This window comes from Octopus bimaculoides, chromosome 4 (assembly GCF_046866305.1).
Source record: "Octopus bimaculoides isolate indiv1 chromosome 4, ASM4686630v1, whole genome shotgun sequence".
NCBI classification, from domain to species: domain Eukaryota; kingdom Metazoa; phylum Mollusca; class Cephalopoda; order Octopoda; family Octopodidae; genus Octopus; species Octopus bimaculoides.
The window spans coordinates 123,067,090-123,088,631 of record NC_142931.1 but is presented as its reverse complement, the minus strand read 5'-3'; the positions used below and the strand labels follow the sequence as shown (position 1 = coordinate 123,088,631).

Sequence of the window (21,542 nt, the reverse complement as noted above, 5' to 3'; positions counted from 1 at the left end):
ATGTATGTCTGTGTGTGTATGTGTGTCTGCGTGTGTGTGTGTGCATGCGTGTGTCCCCGTGCAAGTATACATACATAACATACATCATTTAATCCATGTTCCATGCTAGCAGGGGTTGCACAGTTTGACAGGATCTGATGAGCCGAAGGACTGCATTGCACCCTGGTGTCTGCTTTGCCATGGTTTGCCTATTGGCTATGTGCTCCCTGTTGCCAGCTACTTTACAGTGGGGTTTTTTTTTTTTTTTTTGCATGCCATCACAACTAGTGTGGTCGCCATACAGCTGCGAAGGCTACAAACCTCAAAGGAAATGTAGGGTAAAAGTATGAGAGACGGGGCCAGAGCAGAACGGGTTTCTTGCTGTAGAGGAGCTAAATGGCTACTGACATTCTAAAAGGAAGGGTAGGCATGATCGGAGGGAGTTGGAAAGAGGTAGAAATGATGGCAATGAGGGGTTAGAGTGGACCGTGAAGATATGGGGTATGTAGAAGTGAAAGGGACACAAGAACCAGGAGTGTGGGTAGGTTGTAAAACAGTATGGGGAAGTAAGATATAGGGAATAGATGAGAATAGGTAGGTGACCACTGTAAAGATTGGGGAAAGCTGAAGGACAGATATAGTGAATGGTGGGTCACCAATGATGCATGAGTTAGGGGAGATGGAGAGAATAGGAGATGGCTGACAGTGTGAAGCAGAAGAATGATAATGATGATATAGGGAGACAGGAGAAGGACGATATATTGTCATCATCATTTAGTGTCCTCTTTTCCATGTTAGCATGTGTCAGACAGAATGTCCTTCCTGTTGCCAATTCTAACCTGTTTCCAAGCAACGTAATATTTCCCCATGGCCAGATATGTTTTCCATAGAAAACCGGGAATGGAGAATATTGCTTGTATGATGGTGGTGCTTGTTTACAACCATCACATGATGTCAAGAGACATACACAAAATGTTTTTCCTGTCACTAACCCTTACTTGTTTTTCAAGTAAGGGTTAGTGACTAAAACCCTTTAAGTTGGTGCTCCATCATGGCTGCAGCCAAATGACTGAAACAGGTAAAAGAATATATATGTATACACCTTTAGGATGTACGGTTGTATTTCATCTCATACCTTTTCATCCTGTTTTGTATATTTTCATGGGTCAACTATGAAAATTGGATTTGAATGTTTTCTGTTTTTATTTGCTGTATATTACGAATAATAATAATAATAATAATAATAATAATAATAATAATGGGACCCCGAGGAGATGGAGTATCCTATATTTTATAATATTTTATAATATGTATTAATCATTCTGGATGTTCCATCGAAATGTTCATAGGTCTTTTTCATTATTAGTTTTATTATTATTGTAATAAAGTATTTTCAATGGATCAGTTTTGAGCTCTATTTAAAGTTGATATATATATATATATATATATTTCAAGGTTTTTAACTTTTAAATTCGTATATTTAAAAGAGATAGAAACTTCAAACTCGATATATCCAAGATCGATTTATTTACCACTCTATGTCAACATTTCTGTGCCTAAACTTATATATATATATATATATATATATATATATATATATATATATATATATATATATATATATAAACATCCTACAGAGGAGATGACAAAGGACTGAGACAATTTGGTGTGCTTGAGAAGACCTGCCCAGCTAAGTAAAATTATGGCCATAGGGACATGCTCTTTATATCTGTATTCCCCAACCCAACCCCACAGAAAATATGTCCTTGACAAACCATTTCCCTACATCCCATCTTCCCAGCACCTCCTCTTTTCTCCCACCAATGCTCACCGTCTGCTCCACCTACCTCCCCTCTACCTTCCTGTCACACCTTTTGAATCTCTTCCCCACAACATATCCCCCTTGATATCCCCCTCCTGTTTCTGCTCACTCACTACATTCTCTCCATTCTGCTTCCCCCTCTTAAGTCCAACAATTTTAAATTCTATAGTACTGCTGCCCTGGTTGCACCAGAGGTAAAGATGCTACAAAGAAAAGGGTGTGTGTGTGTGTGTGTGAAAAAGAAAAGCAGTAAATTGACAGTCAAAGTGTCGTGAGATTTGCTTTGATTCCCTGTACTCTAAGTTCAAATACAATTTAGATCAACTTTGCTTTTCATCCTTTTAGACTTAATAAATATAGTCACTGCCTATTGTTAGTATAGTCCTTTCTCCATCCAACTGTTACATCCTGGATGTTCTGCTTGGTCAAATATGGGAAAAGTGGAAAAGTGACTGTGACTCCTCACAGCTAGATGTGCAAAAGTATATTTCATACTGATATCAAGTCATACTGACTGCAAGTGATATCCATATTGTATTTGTCAGTGATGTAAGCATTGTTGAGTAAAACGAAAGACTGCTACTTTTTGAAGTCTCTTGTGTTTATTCATTCTGCTGCAAGTTACACAGACACCCTCTTGTCATTCCCGCTGCCAGAAATGTTGTGAACCAGTGATTGGCCTAGTGGAAATTACAACCAACAAAACTTATTGTTTACTAATTGCAATATAAAATAAAGATCTTTGTGTGCACATATATATGTATGAGTATATATGTGTATATCATCATCGTTTAACGTCCGCTTTCCATGCTAGCATGGGTTGGACGATTTGACTGAGGATTGGTGAACCAGATGGCTACACCAGGCTCCAATCTGATTTGGCAGAGTTTCTACAGCTGGATGCCCTTCCTAACACCAACCACTCCGAGAGTGGTTTTTATCTTTTACCTGTTTCTGTCATTGGATTTTGGCCATCCTGGGGCACTGTCTTGAATGGTTTAGTCACCTACACCTAACACTCACAAGGATTTGGTCACTCTATGGCTATTATATATATATATATATATATATATATATATATATATATATATACACCAGCAGGGAATATGGATGTTAAATAATAATGATGATGGTGAGGTGGAGGGGTGATGGTGAACATTTTTATTATTATCATTATTATTCAGGTGGTGAGCTAGCAGAATTGTTTGCACGCTGGACAAAATGCTTAGTGATATTTCATCCATTTTTATGTTTTGAGTTCAAATTCTGCTGAGGTTGACTTTGCCTTTCATCCTTTCAGGGTCGATAAGATAAATACCAGTTGAGTACTGGGCTCAATGTAAACGACTATCCCCTCCCCTAAATTTCAGGCCTTGTGCCTATAGTAGAAAGGATTATTATTAATGCAGTGAGCTGGCAGAATCATTAGCACATTAGACAAAATGCTTAGCGTTATTTCGCCCATCACTACGTTCTGAGTTCAAATTCCACTGAGGTCGAACTTTGCCTTTCATCTTTCGGGGTGAATAAAAAATTTCAGGGCTTGTACCTACAGTAGAAAAGATTATTATTATTATTATTATTATTATTATTATTAAAATTATTAGTGTTGTTATTAAAAACTGGTATTTTACGTTGCTCTCACTCCGAGTCTTGTATTGCTTTTTCCTTCCAGACAAAGTGACTATAAGCAGTAATGTGAAACTCGGAGTAACAATGATGTGATATCTCATTTTTCAATTGTTATTATTTTTTTATGTGGACTTCCTTCTTGTTAACACACACACACACATGTACATATGTGTATATGTAAATGTGTGTGTGTGTGTATGTGGCTTTGACTATGACTGGGCCTTATATATGAGCATTGTGTAGAATATAACCATAGAGTTTGTAAACAGTATTATATAAAACTGTTGACATACTTTATAGTTTTTAATGTGTATGTTTTTATTTTATTTTTGTTTTTGTTTTTTTTTTTTACTTTTTTGGCATACGGAAATTACTGAAATATTTTACATCTGTTCATAAATATGTGCTTGTGTGTGTGTGTGTTCAAACACCTCCCTCCCCATCACACACACAAACACATTTGAGAGAGAGAAAGAGAGAGGGAGTGTGTGTACGGAGAGAGAGAGAGAGAGTGAAAGAAAAAAGAGAGACAGATAGACAAACGTGTGTCATTTTATGTGTGTGTTTGTGTGTGTATGTTTTGTTTAAATACAAGATAAGTCCTCAAAAATATCTGCAAGACTTATCTCCCTTAGTCATGTGTTATTTTTTAAACATTTTTTTAGTTTGTTTATTCTTTTTATTAATGTTTTACAAACATTTACCTTCTGACTCATATAAGTTGTTGTTCTTGTTTAGCAGATCTCTGATCAAAGCCATTCCAGCCTTGACTATCCTTCCTTTTTTGCAGTAAACTTGTATTTTTTTCTTTTTAAGATTGTGGGATTTGATATGAAGAAAATTTGGTTTCTCCTTCTAGCAGTTTAACCCCTTGCAAACGGTTTTAGTACTGACAGTTTGTGCTGTGTACTGGTATTAGGCCATTCAGTAACGACATAAACTTTCATACAAGGAATTTTTCAGTACATTTACAGATTCTTCTCAGTGTGGCATGTTTGAAAACACAGTGCCACACAGAGGGAGACATCTGCTCATGCACACAGTGTTTTGATGTAGTCAGTACTGCTTCCTGTCTGCAAGGGGTTAAGTGACTATATGGAGCCTATCTTTAACATGTTTATAATAACTGTAATGTTGATTACCTTATATCTCTGAAATAAATGCTACAAATGAGATAATAAGCATCAGGTGTGGTTGTGTGATAAAAAGTTTGCTTTTGTCCCAGGTTCCTTGGGCAGGTGTCTTCTTCTACAGCGTCGGGTCAATCAAAGCCTTGTGAGTGGATTTGGTAGACAGAAACTGAAAGAAGCCCACCATACGTCTATCAGTTTATCTGTCTATCTATCTATCTATCTATCTATCTATCTATCTATCTATCTATCTATCTATCTATCTATCTATCTACCTATCTATCTATCTATCTATCTATCTATCTATCTACCTATCTATCTACCTATCACAGATAGATATCTGTGTGTGTGTGTGTGTAATTATTAAGCAAGAAAATGGAGAGATTTAATGGATAAAGTTAATTTATTAATTAATTAACATTGCCTACAATTGTTTCAATTCATACTCAATTGGAGATTTTGAGTGGAATATCATCAGAGTGAAAGAACATTAAAGAAGTTACATGTCGACCAGTTGAGACATTTTAACAGACTAAATAGGTGAGAGTATGTTTGATATGCATAATATGCATTGACAATTTACTTGGTTTTTGTCTATCTATCTATCTATCTATCTATCTATCTATCTATCTATCTATCTATCTATTATTATTATTCAGTAGTTTTATTTTTATAACGTGCTTTCACTTCACTGCCGAGCGCAGCTCTGTGTGCCTTTGGTATGTGCTGTGGTTTGCTGTGATGCTCTTATAGTTACTGTATTGAAAGTGTTTTGCGTAGGATGTGTTTTGCAATTTTCTGTATGTTATATATATTTGTAAGTCCTGATGTTTTTGTTATGTATTTGTCTGAATATTTTTTTATCATACCTATTGTGCCCACTATGATGGGAATTGTTTCTGTTTTTAGATTCCACATTTGAGTTACTTCTACTTCCAGGTCTTTGTATTTTTTTATTATTATTATTATTATTATTATTATTATTATTATTATTATTATTATTATTATTATTATTATTATTATTATTATTATTATTATTATTATTATTATTATTATTATTATTATTATTATTATTATTATTATTATTATTATTATTATATGCACAACAGATTAGATTGTTGGAAAAGAAAATTTTCTAACAAGTAACCTTAGATGCCAAGAACCTTTCTAAGTATCCTAGCTGTCCCCAATAACACTGTTTTCTGGAGCTGTACTAAACTAGGTTTAATGCCTGTTTCCTTTATCCAGCTGTTCAGATCTTTGGTAACAGTTCCTAATGCACCTATAACTACTGGGATACATTTTACCCACACTTTCTATAGTCCCTGTAATTCAATGAACTACAGAGACTATTGAATTACTACTACTATTATTATCATTATTATTATTATTATTATTATTATTATTATTATTATTATTATTATTATTATCATTATTATTATTATTATGATGATGATGATGATGATGTTTGTCTTAACATTCTGAGTTCAACTTCCATGAAGGTTGATGTTGCCATTCAGTATCCTGGAGCTCATGAAATAAGTACCAGTTGAGCACTGTGGCTGATGTAATTAACTAGCCCTCTCCCCAAAATTTCATGCCTTGTGTCTATATTAGAAAGGATTATTATTATTATTATTGGAAGGTAGCAAGCTGGCAGAATTATTACTGCACCCAGCAAAATGGCTTTGGCTTGGCTTCGTGCTCTTGCTTGATGTAATGGGGTCATTCCAAGTTAGTGATCCCAGAGGCATCATCATGTGTAGAGCCAACCAGGTCCACTTGTGCTCTTCATCGCTGGCAACCCATAACAGCTCCTCTGCATCCTGCAAAGTTTTCAGTGGTTTTCATCTTCTGGCTTCTCATTCTGAGTTCAGATGCCACCAAGATTGAATTTACTTTTCATCCTTGTGGGGTTGATAAAATAAGTACTGGTCAAGCACTGGGTCCATGCATGATATTGACTTAATCCTTCCTTTAAAATTGCTGGCCTTGTGTTAACATTTAAAACCATTAAAGGTGGCAAGCTGAGAGAATTGTTAGCATGCTGGACAAAATGCTTTGTGGAATTTCGTCTGTCTTTATGAAACTGCCCAATCCATTCCCGCATTTAAGATGGACGTTAAATGACAATGATGATAATAATATCTATATATATATATATGTATATTTGTTTATATCTCCACTTCAGGTTACCATTTCGACTTTTGACTCGAAAATATGGTGTAGACTTGGCTTATACGCCCATGATCGTCTCAAATAGTTTTCTCTGCTCATTGAAGGCCAGAGACAGCGATTTCACAACTTGTAATGGTGAGTAGTATTAGAAAGTTACATTCTCTTTTGTTGTTGTTGTTGTTGTTTGTGTGTGTGCAAGTGTGCGCATGTAGATCAGCCCTGATTAAAACAAACTTATGACCATGATCTACAATGTCAGAATTGACTTCGGACTAAAAACAGCATCAACAGCTGCTTAAAAGAATGTTACTGTCAATAATATTAGACATTGCAAGCATTAGTTTGTGTCAGAAAAAAGAACCGGCTCACTGAGAGAACACAAAATGTGTCTCTAACTTAGGATGCTGTAGGTACAATGTTCAAATCTAATCAGTGGTCTTTTATTTTCTGTCCCAAACTGGATATTACAATATCTGATCTCATTTGCTCACAGTATTATCAAGTTTTAACATATTCTATAACTACCATATCATAATGGCAGAATCATTAGAACATTCAACTTGTAATTGTTCCAGCTCTTTGCATTTTGAATTTGAATTTTGCCAAAGTCAACTTTGTTTTCCAGGGGTTGATAAGATAAAGGACCAGTTTAATACTGGAGTAAAATCTCCCTCTCCCTCTTTCTGTGTCTTTTTCTCTCTCACGCACACACGGTCATCCGTGAGAGGATCATGAAGGACCATTCACACCTTTTTTTTCTCTTTTCTCCATGAAATAAAGAAAGGTTGAATGAAGGGGCTAAGGTGGTGTAGGAGCAAGTTACCATTTCTGTCTTTTACTTGTTTCAACCATCTTGAAGAGTTTAGTAAAATAAATCACCCCACCACCTAGTATTTATTTTAAAGCCTGTTACTTATTCTATCAATCTCTTTCAGTGAACCACTAAGTTATGGGTACATAAACAAACCAATACTAGGTGTCGGGCAGTAGTGGGGCTCAAACACAAAGACACATATTCACACACACACACGCACATACACACACAAACACACATACACACACACACACACACAGGCTTCTGCATAGTTTCCATGTCGAATTCATCAATAAAACATTGGTTGACTCAGGGTTACAGTAAAAGACACTTTGTCCAAAGTACTGTGCAGTAGGACTGAACCTGAAACCATGTGCTTGCAAAGACATAGACCCCCCCCCACACACACACACACTACTACTACCACCAACAACCCACCCCCTCCCAAAATACCATCCAAACAAACCAAAAAACATGGCATAGAAAGACAGACGTGCTATACTGCACATAACAGTTGTTAGAAAACAAAACAAAACAAAAAAAAGGGCCAGAATTAAGTATACTGGGCTTTATGATGAGTAATGTGGGGCCACATGGGTGTATTCACTCCAATCTTTATTTCTTCTTTGTTTCAGTTGACCGGCCACTCATCGTCCAGTTTGCAGCCAGTAACACTGAAGACTTTGTCAGCGCTTCCCAAATCGTTGTACCGTAAGCAATGATCTATCTGTCTTTCTTTCTGTTATTTATTTTATGTATATTTATTTATTTCTTACCTGAAACCTGTGTTGTGGTTGTGGTTGTTGTTGTTGTTACTTCTATTACTTCACCTATCACCACCACTGTTGCTACTACTATTACAAATGTTCTGCTGCTACTACTATGACTAGTACTACTACTACTACTACTACTACTACTACTACTACTACCATCACCCCCACGTCCATCACAACCACTGGTGCTGTTGCTACTACTTTCTACTACTGCTACTACTACTACTACTACTACTACTGCTACTACTGCTGCTACTACACCCAACAACAATAACAGCAATACAGGTTTTGATTTATGTTTCTTTCTCTTCCTTTAAGATTAAGTCAGACATTGCTGTTAATATGTTTCCTCTTTAACCCTCTTTATAAACACTCATATTTGAGTACTTTTTGTTATAAAGATCTCAGCTGAGTAATCAGTAGGACACAACTTGTTTCATGGGTCCCTAAATCACTGCTTGAGGCTTTGTTTTCATGTAGTGGTGGCAAGGCATGTCTCAACCTCATGGAAACCATTCCACTTCATTTCAAACTTTTGACTTCAGCTCAAAATCATAAGTATAACATGAATGCATAATGAAGTTAGGCACAGCCATAGCTGTGTGGTTAAGGAGCTCACTTCTTTACTATTACATGGTTTCAGGTTCAGTCCCAATGTGCACTTCAGGCAAGTGTTTTCTACTATAGCTTCAAGCTGATCAATGCCTTGTGGATTGTAGACAGAAACTGAAAGAAGCCCGTTATATATATATATATATATCATCATCATCATCATCATCATCATCATCGTTTAACATCCGTTTTCCATGCTAGCATGGGTTGGACGATTTGACTGAGGACTGGTGCAACCGGATGGCTACACCAGGCTCCAATCTAATTTGGCAGAGTTTCTACAGCTGGATGCCCTTCCTAACGCCAACCACTCAGAAAGTGTAGTGGGTGCTTTTACGTGTCACCCGCACGAAAACGGCCACGCTCGAAATGGTGTCTTTTATGTGCCACCCGCACAAGCCAGTCCAGGGGCACTGGCAATGATCTCGCTCGAAAATCCTACGGGGGCCAGTCAGGCGGTACTGGCAACGGCCACGCTCAAAATGGTGCATCTCATGTGCCACCCGCACAAGAGCCAGTCCAGGGGCACTGGCAACGATCTTACTTGGCTTGCCGGGTCTTCTCACGCACAGCACATTTCCAAAGGTCTCGGTCAGTAGTCATCGCCTCGGTGAGGCCCAATGTACGAAGGTCTTGCCTCACCACCTCAGCCCAGGTCTTCCTGGGCCTACCTCTTCCACGGGTTCCCTCAACTGTTAGGGTGTGGCACTTTTTCACGCAGCTATCCTCATCCATTCTCACCACATGTCCATACCAGCGCAATCGTCTCTCTTGCACACCACAACTGATGCTTCTAATGTTCAGCTTTTCTCTCAAGATACTTACACTCTGACGGGTATTCACATTGACATTACACATCCAACGGAGCATACTGGCTTCATTCCTTGCGAGCTTACGTATGTCCTCAGCAGTTACAGCCCATGTTTCACTGCCATGTAGCATGGTTGTTCGTACGCATGCGTCATACAGTCTGCCTTTTACTCTGAGTGAGAGTCCCTTTGTCGCCAGCAGGGGTAAGAGCTCTCTAAACTTTGCCCAGGCTATTCTTATTCTAGCAGCTACACTTTCAGCGCACCCACCCCCACTACTAACTTGGTCGCCCAGATAGCGGAAGCTATCGACTACCTCTAGTTTTTCACCCTGGAATGAGATAGAAGTTGTTTCCTGTTTGTTTACAGTCTTTATTGCACCTGAACATCTGCCACAAACAAAAACTAACTTCCTAGTTAACCTGCCTTTGATGTTGCTGCACCTCTTATGCGTCCATAGCTTGCACCGGGTACATCTTATAGAGGTACTACCCACTCCTTTTCCACATACTGAGCAGGGCCATCTACCTGAAGGGGTTTGTGTTTTATCTACCTTCCTACTTATTAGGATTTTGGTTTTAGCTAGGTTGACTCTAAGGCCCTTCAATTCTAGACCTTGCTTCCACACCTGAAACTTCTCCTCTAGTTCTGATAGTGACTCCGCAATTAGGGCAAGGTCATCAGCATAGAGGAGCTCCCAGGGGCAACCTGTCTTGAACTCCTCTGTGATTGCCTGGAGGACTATGATAAATAAGAGGGGGCTGAGGACGGAACCTTGGTGGACCCCTACCTCTACCCGGAATTCATTGCTGTACTCATTTCCAACCCTCACCTTACTGGCAGCATCTCCGTACATGGCTCGCACAGCTCTCACTAACCATTCTTCTATCCCAAGTTTCCTCATTGACCACCAGATAAGGGATCGGGAGACCCTGTCAAAGGCTTTCTCCATGTCAACGAAAGCCAGGTACAGAGGTTTATCCTTAGCTAGGTATTTCTCCTGCAGCTGTCTCACTAGAAATAAGGCATCAGTAGTGCTTTTACCTGGCACGAACCCAAACTGCATCTCATCTAAATTGATTCGCTCCCTAATTAGTTGGGCTATGACCCTCTCTGTAACTTTCATAACCTGATCTAACAGCTTGATGCCTCTGTAATTATTTGTATCTAAAGCGTCACCTTTACCTTTGTAGCAGTTGACTATGATGCTGCTACACCAGTCATTGGGTATGACTCCTTCGTGTATCACCTGGTTCGTAATACGGGTGACTCGGCTATAGCCAACACTGCCAGATATTTTGAGCATCTCTGCAGTGATTCCTGATGGGCCGGGGGCTTTCCTGGTCTTCATACTCTTAATTGCTTTATCTACCCTGGTACTATCAACTCGGATAGCTGGTCCCTCTATTGGGTCGACATACGGCAGGCTCTCTTCCTCCCATTCATTCTCTTTATTAAGCAATCTATCGTAGTGGCATCTCCAGACCTCTTTCTTTGCATCCTCATTTAGTGCAAGCGTACCATCATCCATGCGAACACATTTCTCTCCTACAACATCACTATTCTCTCTCCTACACTGTCTTGCAACACGAAATACCTCGAGTCTTTGGTCCTCACGGCGCAGAACATTGGCAAATCTTTTCTTATCTGCTTCCCCTCTGGCTAAATAAACCTGTCGCCTAGCCTCCCTTCTGGCACATTGGTATAACAGCAGACTCGCGGTTTCGATTCCCAGACCAGGCGTTGTGAGTGTTTATTGAGCGAAAACACCTAAAGCTCCACGAGGCTCTGGCAGGGGATGGTGGCGAACTCTGCTGTACTCTTTCTTCCACCACAACTTTCTCTCGCTCTTACTTCCTGTTTCTGTTGTGCCTGTAATTCAAAGGGTCAGCCTTGTCACACTGTGTCATGCTGAATATCCCCGAGAACTACGTTAAGGGTACACGTGTCAGTGGAGTGCTCAGCCACTTGCATGCTAATTTCACAAGCCAGCTGTTCCGTTGATCGGATCAACTGGAACCCTCGACGTCGTAAGCGACGGAGTGCCAACAACAACATATATATATATATATATATATATATAATCCAAAATCTACTCATTCTCACAGGAGATAAAACAATGAACAAAATTTTAGGCTCACACAAAATTATCAAGAGCAAAATTCAACCGAAATCATTGGAAAGCATATTAACCAATGCAAGACTATATCCATTAACAACGGAACCAAAAGTGAAAAAATGCGGTTGGCCTAACTGTGGCACATGCCCCCACCTTTTCTAGGGTACAGAGTTCCACTTTAAACAAAGTGAAATATTTAAGATAAAATCAAATTTTATCGGGAAACCTAATCTATACCATTACCTGCTCAGGGTGCGGTAATCAATGTCTTGGCCAAACAGGAATGTCACTCCATCAAAGAACAACTCTTCACAAAAAACAAATCTGCTGCCTACAATACAGACAGATACAGGTCAGTGAACACCTAGAAAGGTGTGCTAGGAACCTTAATCCTAACTTTCTAATTTTCCCTTTCTGTCAATATTCACAGAACACCTCAGTACAGCAAAGAATGAATAAAGAGGCAACTTTCATCAATAAATATCATCCACAACTCAACATGAACACATAACATAATACAGAACACTACTAACCTTACCAATAATACCACTAATTCCCATACATTCCATACACCATTCATACTACAGTATTACATCTACCCTAATTGCACCACTTCTAGAACTATTTATCTCCCTTGCATATAATCTTTTTGCTCAGGGACTAGTAGACCCGGCACTGTTTGGAAATCGGTGCTCATTCAAAGCCAATGAACAGCTTTTGACAATACCGGTATGACTTTGAATCTCTTTAACAATTCAAAATAACGACTTTTATTCCTCTTAACTCTACCTTAGTTCATCTATACCGTTACTTTTCATAAAAAAGCCTTTATTTTTTTTTTATATCCAATGTGCATTTTCGCTTTTTTTCTTCTTACTTTCTCCATATATATATATATATATATATATATATATATATGTATATACACACATACATATATATATATATATATATATATATATATATATATATATATATATATCATCATTTAACATCCATCTTCCATGCTGGCATGGGTTGGATGGTTTGACTGAAAACTGGTAAGCCAGGGTGCTGCGCCAGGTTCCAATCTGATATAGCAATGTTTCTATTGCTAGATGTCCTTCCTAACGTCAACCATTCTGAGAGTGTAGTAGGTGTTTTTTATGTGCCAATATATATATATATTCTTTTATTCTTTTATTTGCTTCAGTCATTTGACTACGGCCATGCTAGAGCACTTTAGTCAAACAAATGGACCCCAAAACTTATTCTTTGTCAGCCTAACTTATTCTATTGGTCCCTTTTGCTGAACCGCTAAGTTACGGGGGACGTAAATGCCCCAACATCATTTGTCAAGCGATAGTGGGGGGACAAATACATACATACATACATATATATATATATATATATATATATATATATATATATATATATATATATATATATATATATATGTATATACATATATGATGGGCTTCTTTCAGTCCATCTACCAGATCCACTCACAAGGATTTGGTCGGCCCAAGGTTCCATGCAGTAGGACTGAACCTGGAACCATGTGGTTGGGAAGCAAGCTTCTTACCATACATATATATAGTCAATTCAAATAAATGAATAATAGAATTAACAATGACAAACAACAAGAAGATGTGCACAAGGAAAGTATTAGTTTCACACTCAGTAAAAGGAGAGAGTTTTTGACATTTCAAGCATAGCTCTCCATTGGAAAGGAAAAAGAGAAAAGTCCAAAGAAGGAAAAGAAATCGCCAATAGCTTGTGTGTAGTTACATGCATATTTGTCTGTGTGTTACCTTGCCTTGAGATTGTATGATAGTTGTGAGTGTCAACCATCATGCATGATAAGGTGTCCTTTATTTCCAATTCTCCTTGAAAACATGCCTGGTCATGAGGAAATATTACCTTATTTGGAAATAGGTGAGGATTGGTGACAGGAGGGGCCGACATCCAGCCGTAGAAAATCTGCTTTAACAAATTCCTTCCAACCTATGCAAGCATGGATAGGTGGTTGTTATGATGATGATGATGATGTGTGTTGTGCGTTTGACCCTCCCACTGCTTGACAGCCATTGTTGATTTGTCACCCACAATTGAACCTATGATAAATGATGTCCCAATTTTAACCCTTTAGCGTTCAAATTACTTTGTCAAAAGCAATGCTTATTTATTCACATTGTTTTGAATCAGTCATGTATTACCTTGTAGCTTTTAGATTTCAATGTTGGTATTGCTATTTTTACAATGACATTGTTATGTATGTGTGAGAGGCCAAATCTGGATGGTATGAACATAAAACAGGAAGAAAATTTTGGACCAGATATGGCTGGTATAAATGCTAAAGGGTTACAAATCGTTTTCTTTTTCCTTTCTGACATAATGTATCTAGGGCTACATTATCTAACAGTATGGTTGTGATTTGAAAGATGTTTGGCTGCTATTTCTAGTAGGTCAATTGAATGTGAAGAGACTCCCTCACTGGCTTGTCTGTCTTTGCTGAAATATTCAGTATGACTGACAGTATGGTTTATTGAATCATAAATTCTAAAATAATGTAGCATTTACCAACACAAACCTTTTTTTATGAGCTAATGAAGCAGTCTCTATGCTGTCATTCAACCTATTAAATCGTTGCCAAATCACATCCTGCTGTTTTCAAAAAGGAAAGGACATGTTGAATAATGTAGTAGTAGTAGATATAGTACACCTGGAAAACAATACCATGATGCTCATGAATGAACACATTTGTTTTCATGGGGCTGCTTAATTATGGGTGATTTGGGTATAAACTATAACACTCTTACAACCATAAACCCATGAAGCAATCTTTATGTAGTAGTTCTACCTGCTAGAAATAGTAGTGAAATTTACCTTCCAGTTTGGAACCCCAATCTCATTCAGGATATTGATCTGTTGGAAGCTGTCCAGAGATGTGCAACCTAACAAATACCCTCTGTCAGTCACCATTTGTTGAATGTATTGCTTCTCTGAACATTGACACACTAACTTTTCAACCTCTAATGGCTGACTTGGTAGAATCCCACAAAATTATCCACCATCTTTACAACAACACTGGCCACCTTTTTCAAATTCAATACCACTACCATTTGTGAACATGCTTATAAAATCAAAAACATAGTACAACACCCACGACTTTCAGGAATATATTTTCATGCTCAGAATTGATGAGACATGGATAAACTACCTGAGTCTGTTGTTAACTGTCAGGACACTGCCTTCTTCAAAATTTCCAATCTTCCTAAAATTAGCCAACACTACTCTCAACATGCCTATACACTCTTATTTTGTATGACTTTTTTAATGTTTGCTTCTCTCTATTTTTGTGTTTTATTCTATGTATTGTGCATACACTTTGGGCTTTCATTGCTCTCTTTATCTATTTGACTTATATCTCTGCTCTTCGTCCCTTCTTTTTACATTCTCTGATGAGTTGTAGTACACCTGAACACTATGCAATAAACTCATTATTACCCTCTTAAAAAATTGAGAAGATTCATCAGATAGTGTAGCCCTAGATATACTATGTATATGATATACCCTTTGAATTATATATATATGTATATATATATATATATATATATATATATATATATATGTATGTATGTGTGTATATATATATATATATATATATATATATATGTAGATAAGTAGACAGAGATATATGTAGATAAGTAGACAGAGAGATATATGTAGACAGATGTAGAGAAGTAGATAAATAGATATATGTAGATAGATGTAGATAAGTAGAGAGAGAAATAGAGATACAACATATCATATAGATATACTATGTATATTATATTTTTTTGTAATAACAACATGTGAATCTGAGTACTGGAGTCTTAAAAATAAGTAGAAAAATTGACAAAAAAATTATTGAGAATTTGGTGCTATAGAAGAATATTCTTTTCTACTCTAGGCACAAGGCCCGAAATTTAGGGGTAGGGGGCCAGTCGATTAGATCAACTCCAGTATGCAACTGGTTCTTAATCTATCGATCCTGAAAGGACGAAAAGCAAAGTCAACCTTGGCAGAATTTGAACTCAGAACGTAAAGACAGACGAAATAGCACTAAGCATTTTGCCTGGCATGCTAATGTTTCTGCCAGCTCACTGCCTTAGAAGAATATTAGTAATTAGCTGGTCAAAGAAAGGACTAATCATTATGAGTTAGATGAAAATGGAATTGAATGGAACCTTGTGAAAGAATTGGACCAGCCAAAAGTTAGGCACTTTGGGTATGTAACAAGTGCACATAGTCAACAAAAATTGTTGATTGCTGGAAAAACCCTTGGGAAAAGGCCAAGGGGAAGAGCTACAAATAACTGGATTTCAAGCATCATAGGGGTAACAGGATTGATGATGCAACAATTAATATGCTAAATAGAAGACAGGAATGAATAGAGAAAAGTTGTTAGGTAGCTTGCTGACACTCCAAGTGTTAGCAGTTGTAGATGATGATGACACAATATGCGTGTGTGTGTGTGTATATACATTATTCTCTAACAAGAGTTTGTATTGACCTTGATTTTGATGTTTTAGCCAGCTAAGCATCATCAGACAGTCCAATGATGACTCAGCTGTCCGAAACTGTCAATACTATTTTTGTTAGAGAACAATAAATTTGTACTCTATCAAATGTATTGAGTAATCCTTCAATTTAATGTAAAATTGTTTTTATTATAACATAAAAACAAACATTAATGTGTGTATGTGCGTGTGCGCATTCAATGCATGTTTATACATGAATAGTATCAACAATTCAAAGGATGCTATTAAACAGAAAACAAGATCTTTAACCAATCTTCTAGTTGTCTCTAATTGTTTCTGGACAGAAGACCTTGTTTCTGAACAATAGAGTGTAGTGTTGATGTAGTGAACCCAAATATATTGCTAGTACTTATGTAGACCCCCGCCATATACACACATACATGCACACAGATACACAATTTTTCAGATTAAACATAATGTTGAACCTCAAATTATGCATATGAGGCATCAGATAGAATGCATTTAAAGCAGTCTGTCTACCTTCTGCTCCAACCACACTCTCCTACATTAGAGTCTTAGAATGTTATCGACCTTTCTTAACCCTCTACTGTATTGTTTTGTGTTCTTTCTTTTGTCCTCTTTTTCTTTCTTTCTTTCTTTGATCTCAACATTTACTTTGACCTATATTTGTTCTCCATAGATATGCTGATGGTGTTGACCTCAACTGTGGCTGTCCTCAAAGGTAAATGATCTTTTTTCTGTTACATACCATTCCATCTAGTTTGCATATTATTGCCATCCTGTTCAGACAGAGAAATATATTGTATTACTGTCTTAGAATAGAAGATATATATATATATATATATATATATATATATATATATATATATATATATATATATATATATATATACTCTTTTACTCTTTTACTTGTTTCAGTCATTTGACTGTGGCCATGCTGGAGCACCACCTTTAGTCAAGCAAATTGACCTCAGGACTTATTTTTTGTAAGCCTAGTACTTATTCTATCAGTCTCTGTAAATGGGTAACCCTGTGACAGACTGGTATCCCAGTCAGAGGGAATGTCTAACTTGCAGGGTGGTATCATTCAGAAGCTACAACAATGCAAGGAAGCACATTATGATGAGTGGTGTATAACATCTGATAGTCTGATTGATACAGTGGTATATATTATATACTTCTCTCTCTCTCTCTCTCTCTCTCATATGCCTACAGGTTAAAGTCTGAAGATCCATGCTCTTTCATGCCTCCATGCTAAAGTCTGAAGATTCATGCTCTTTCATGCCTCCATGCTAAAGTCTGAAGATTCACAATACTTCTTAGGAAAAATACAGCAGTGACTTTCAGTTACCTTCTGCCAGTTTATATACTATTTACTGTTAGTCGCCTGCCCTCCTAAGCTTACTGTTAAGATATGAGACCTACTTAATCATTCAGTAGGTGACTGCCTATGCACTGATGGGTTTGACACATGTTGTGGTCATCTTAGAATCTCACAGAAATTAGAAACTTTGGTTGTGCAGGCCAAGAGTTAATTTTCTTAGGATGTTTATTGGTATATTGGTAACATTTATAGTATGGTGTGTTTGCCTCACATTATGCCTATGTTTTCCATTATTGGTAAGGAAGCTTTCTACATCTGGTTACATTATTCCCATGATGCCTTGCTGCCTCCTACAAAATGCAGCAACAGTAAACTACTCTCATTATTTCATTCATAAAATGAAGCCAAGAAAGTATTGAAATGTCAGTGGACTTAGCAACAATAATGTTCTTAATGAAATATAAAGAACATAGACATAAGGAAATATGAAAAACCATTAATAAAGAAGATTAAACAGTTGTTTTAATACAGGGTGTCCATGAATTATTTTTATAACTTCCACAATTAATTGTTTCAAATTGTAACAGTAATTTATGGACACCCTGTATATCATGTTTCAAAGAAAAGATGTTTTCTATATATGTATATGTGTGTGTATTCCACATACGTACATATGTATGTATGTATGTATGTATGTATGTATGTATGTATGTGTGTGTATATATATATATATATAGATACGTGCACGCACACACACTTTCATACATACACGCATATTCACATACACATACATTCAATCACAGCTTGATTAAATGAAAAAAATTTTAAAAGGTTAATAGTTTAATAATTTATCAACAATAAAAATTACCTTTGTTTGCATCTCTCAGACACTATTCTTTACATTTTAAGGTTATCTTCTGATGGCAATCATTGTTTCACATTGTATATTTTAATTAACTAATCTTTGCTAAAACATTAAATCTAATCCTATTGACCTTTCTCACTCTGAAGGTGGGCTCAAGCTGAGGGCTATGGAGCTTGTCTTCTTCGCAAACCAGAGATTGTGCAAGATTTGATCCGACAAACAAAAGGAGCCATTTCAAGCCAAGACTTTACTATTTCTATTAAGATACGTATTCATCATAATATCAGGTAAGACTTGGAAGACAATTCTCTTCCAGTTCAATCCCACTTCCTTCCTACTCACATTCACACAAACAAGTTAACACTCATTTAATTTTTAAACCAGCCATATTTAACCAAAATATTGTACCTGTTTTATATTCAAACTGGCCAAATTTGGCCCCTCACAGCAACCCTACAGTATCATTCTAAAAATTAACAGTTGCTTCCTCAAAATCTCAAAGCGACAAGATAATGCATGGTTAATTCAAAACAATGTGACAAAATAAGCACTACTTCTGACAGAATAATTTGAATGCTAAAGGGTTAAAGAGCAGTTATTATGTTTTGATATTAATAAATCTATGATCTGGAGTTGAATGATTTGAGGGTAAGTTTACCTTGTTCTGAGGAGCAGGTACAATGATTTTACTTTGTCAAGGGATGTTACTTTAGATAGACTGTTGTTCTTTATGAAAACCAGAGTGAAACCTTTTAGTTTTAGAACACAAAGCATATTTTACTCGGTGTTGGGATGAACTATGACTATGAAATGTTGTATCTCAGACAAGGGAGCAATAGTTTGAGATCTGTAGATGGTTGAATCAATTGGGTATCAGTTAGCCAGACAAGGAGCCGGTAATTTAGAGAGATCTATAGATTGTTGGATCAACAGAACCCAGAAGGATGAAATGCAAGTTGACTTGGTGTGAGTTGAACTCGGAACATCAAGGCTATAACTAAATATCACAAAAGACAGGCGTAGCTGTGTAATAAGAAATCTGCTTCCCAACCACATGGGTCTGGGTTCAGTCCCACTGCATGGCAACTTGGGCAAGTGTCTTCTACTATAGCCTTAGGCCAGCCAGGGCCTTGTGGGTGGATTTGATGGATGGAAACTGGAAGAAGCCCGACGTGTGTGTGTGTATTTGACTTTGTGTTTGTCTCCCACCACTGCTTGGCAACCAGTGTTAGTGTGTTTACATCCCAGTAACTTAGCAGTTTGGCAAAAGATATTGATAGAATAAGTAACAGGCTTATAAAAAAATAGGTACTGGGGTCGATTCATTTGACTAAAATATTTCAAGGCAGTGCCCCGGCATGGCAAGTCTAATGATTGAAACAAGTAAAAGATAAAAGAAATTTTATTTGACATTTTCATATTCCTTCAATCCATCACCCCCATTAATTACATAAGAGTTGAGGTTGGTAGAATAATATGTAGAGCACCAGACAAAATTCCTTGAATTCTTTAGTTACATCTTTTTCTCATATTCTGAGTTGAAATCTTATTCAGGTTACCTTTTCAACCTTTTGGAGCCAGTAAAATATAAGCCAGTCAAGTATTGGAGTCAAAATAATTGACTGTATTTTTATCAGAAATGTGTGGCATTTATTCTGTTAGAAATCAATATTAACAACCTACAGTTTAATCTACAGAAGTGGACATAGACATAACTGTATAGTGAGTTTACTTCCCAACCACATGGCTCTAGGTTCAGTGCTACTGTATGACTGCTATAACCCCCAAGCTGACCAAAGCCTAGTTAGTGGATTTGGTCAACAGAAACTGAAAGAAGCCTATCTTATCCATCCATCCTTCCTTCTTTCCTCCCTCCGTCTTCCTTTTCTCTTGGACTGTCCTCTGCCTCCTGTTTCTGAAGAAGAGCTTTGCTCAAAACATAAAACTACCTTTATTTCTTTCCCTGAGTGTCTGCTAATACTTTGCATGTACCACTTCCTTGTGTTGTTGTTTTTTGGAGGATTAACTATATATATATATATATATATATATATATATATATATATGTATCAGCTGCTTGCTAGATCCTATGAAATTGTCCAACCCATACCAGTGACTGTTAAATGGGAAACAAGTGTTAAATGATGGTTATGATTTTATATATATATCATCATCATCATTGTTTAGCATTCACTTTCTATGCTGGCATGGGATAATGGTTTGACATGGAGCTGACCAGCTGAGACCTGTCTAGACTCCAGTTGTCTGTTGTGGCAAGGTTTCTACAGCTAGATGTCCTTCTTAATGCCATGTATATGTGTGTGTGTTTGTGTCTCCTTGTCTTGGCATCACCTGATTGTTGTGAGTGTCACTGTCATACAAACAATATCATTCATTTCCAATATTCTACAAGAACACATCTGGCCATGTGGAAATATTACCTTACATGGAAACAGGTGAGGGTTAGTGACAGGAAAGGCGTCCAACTATAGAAAATCTGCCCCAATAAATTCCATCCAACCCATGCAAGCATGGAAAAGTAGATGTTAAAATGATGATGGTGATGGTGATGGTGGTGGTGGTGGTGGTGGTGGTGGTGGTGGTGATGATGATGATGGTGATGGTGATGGTGGTGGTGGTGATGGTGGTGATGATGATGATGATGATGATGATGATGATGATGGGGAAAGTTAGGGCTAGGGTTAACTTCTGCAGCAACTTCTCTAGTATGGAAAGGAGGAGATTGAGGGTTGGTCTGTAAAGATAATGAAAAGTGCAATAGAAAATTTTTTAATTCCAAAGGAAAGTAACATGTTTGGTTTTGGAGAGTAGAAAATGGTTTCTTAGTGGAGAGTATCTGAGGAAATCTGAAAGTCTTCTAATAAGTTGATTATTTTTGTTTATTATTATTTGAAGTATCTGGAAGATTACCATCATCATTTTAATATTGACTGCTCCA

General features: G+C 37.1%; 1 protein-coding gene across 8 annotated transcripts in view; it reads left to right on the top strand.

Moving 5' to 3' along the window:
* LOC106880305 (tRNA-dihydrouridine(20a/20b) synthase [NAD(P)+]-like) overlaps positions 1–21,542 on the top strand; it is a 186,174-nt gene that overhangs the window by 149,807 nt on the left and 14,825 nt on the right. For all 8 annotated transcript variants that reach the window (XM_014930182.3, XM_089351335.1, XM_052967409.2 and 5 more), the window contains 4 exons: positions 6,755–6,876; positions 8,191–8,266; positions 17,074–17,115; positions 18,730–18,870. In XM_014930182.3, coding sequence (XP_014785668.1) covers positions 6,755–6,876; positions 8,191–8,266; positions 17,074–17,115; positions 18,730–18,870 — 381 coding nt within the window. The remainder of the gene's footprint in view (positions 1–6,754; positions 6,877–8,190; positions 8,267–17,073; positions 17,116–18,729; positions 18,871–21,542) is intronic.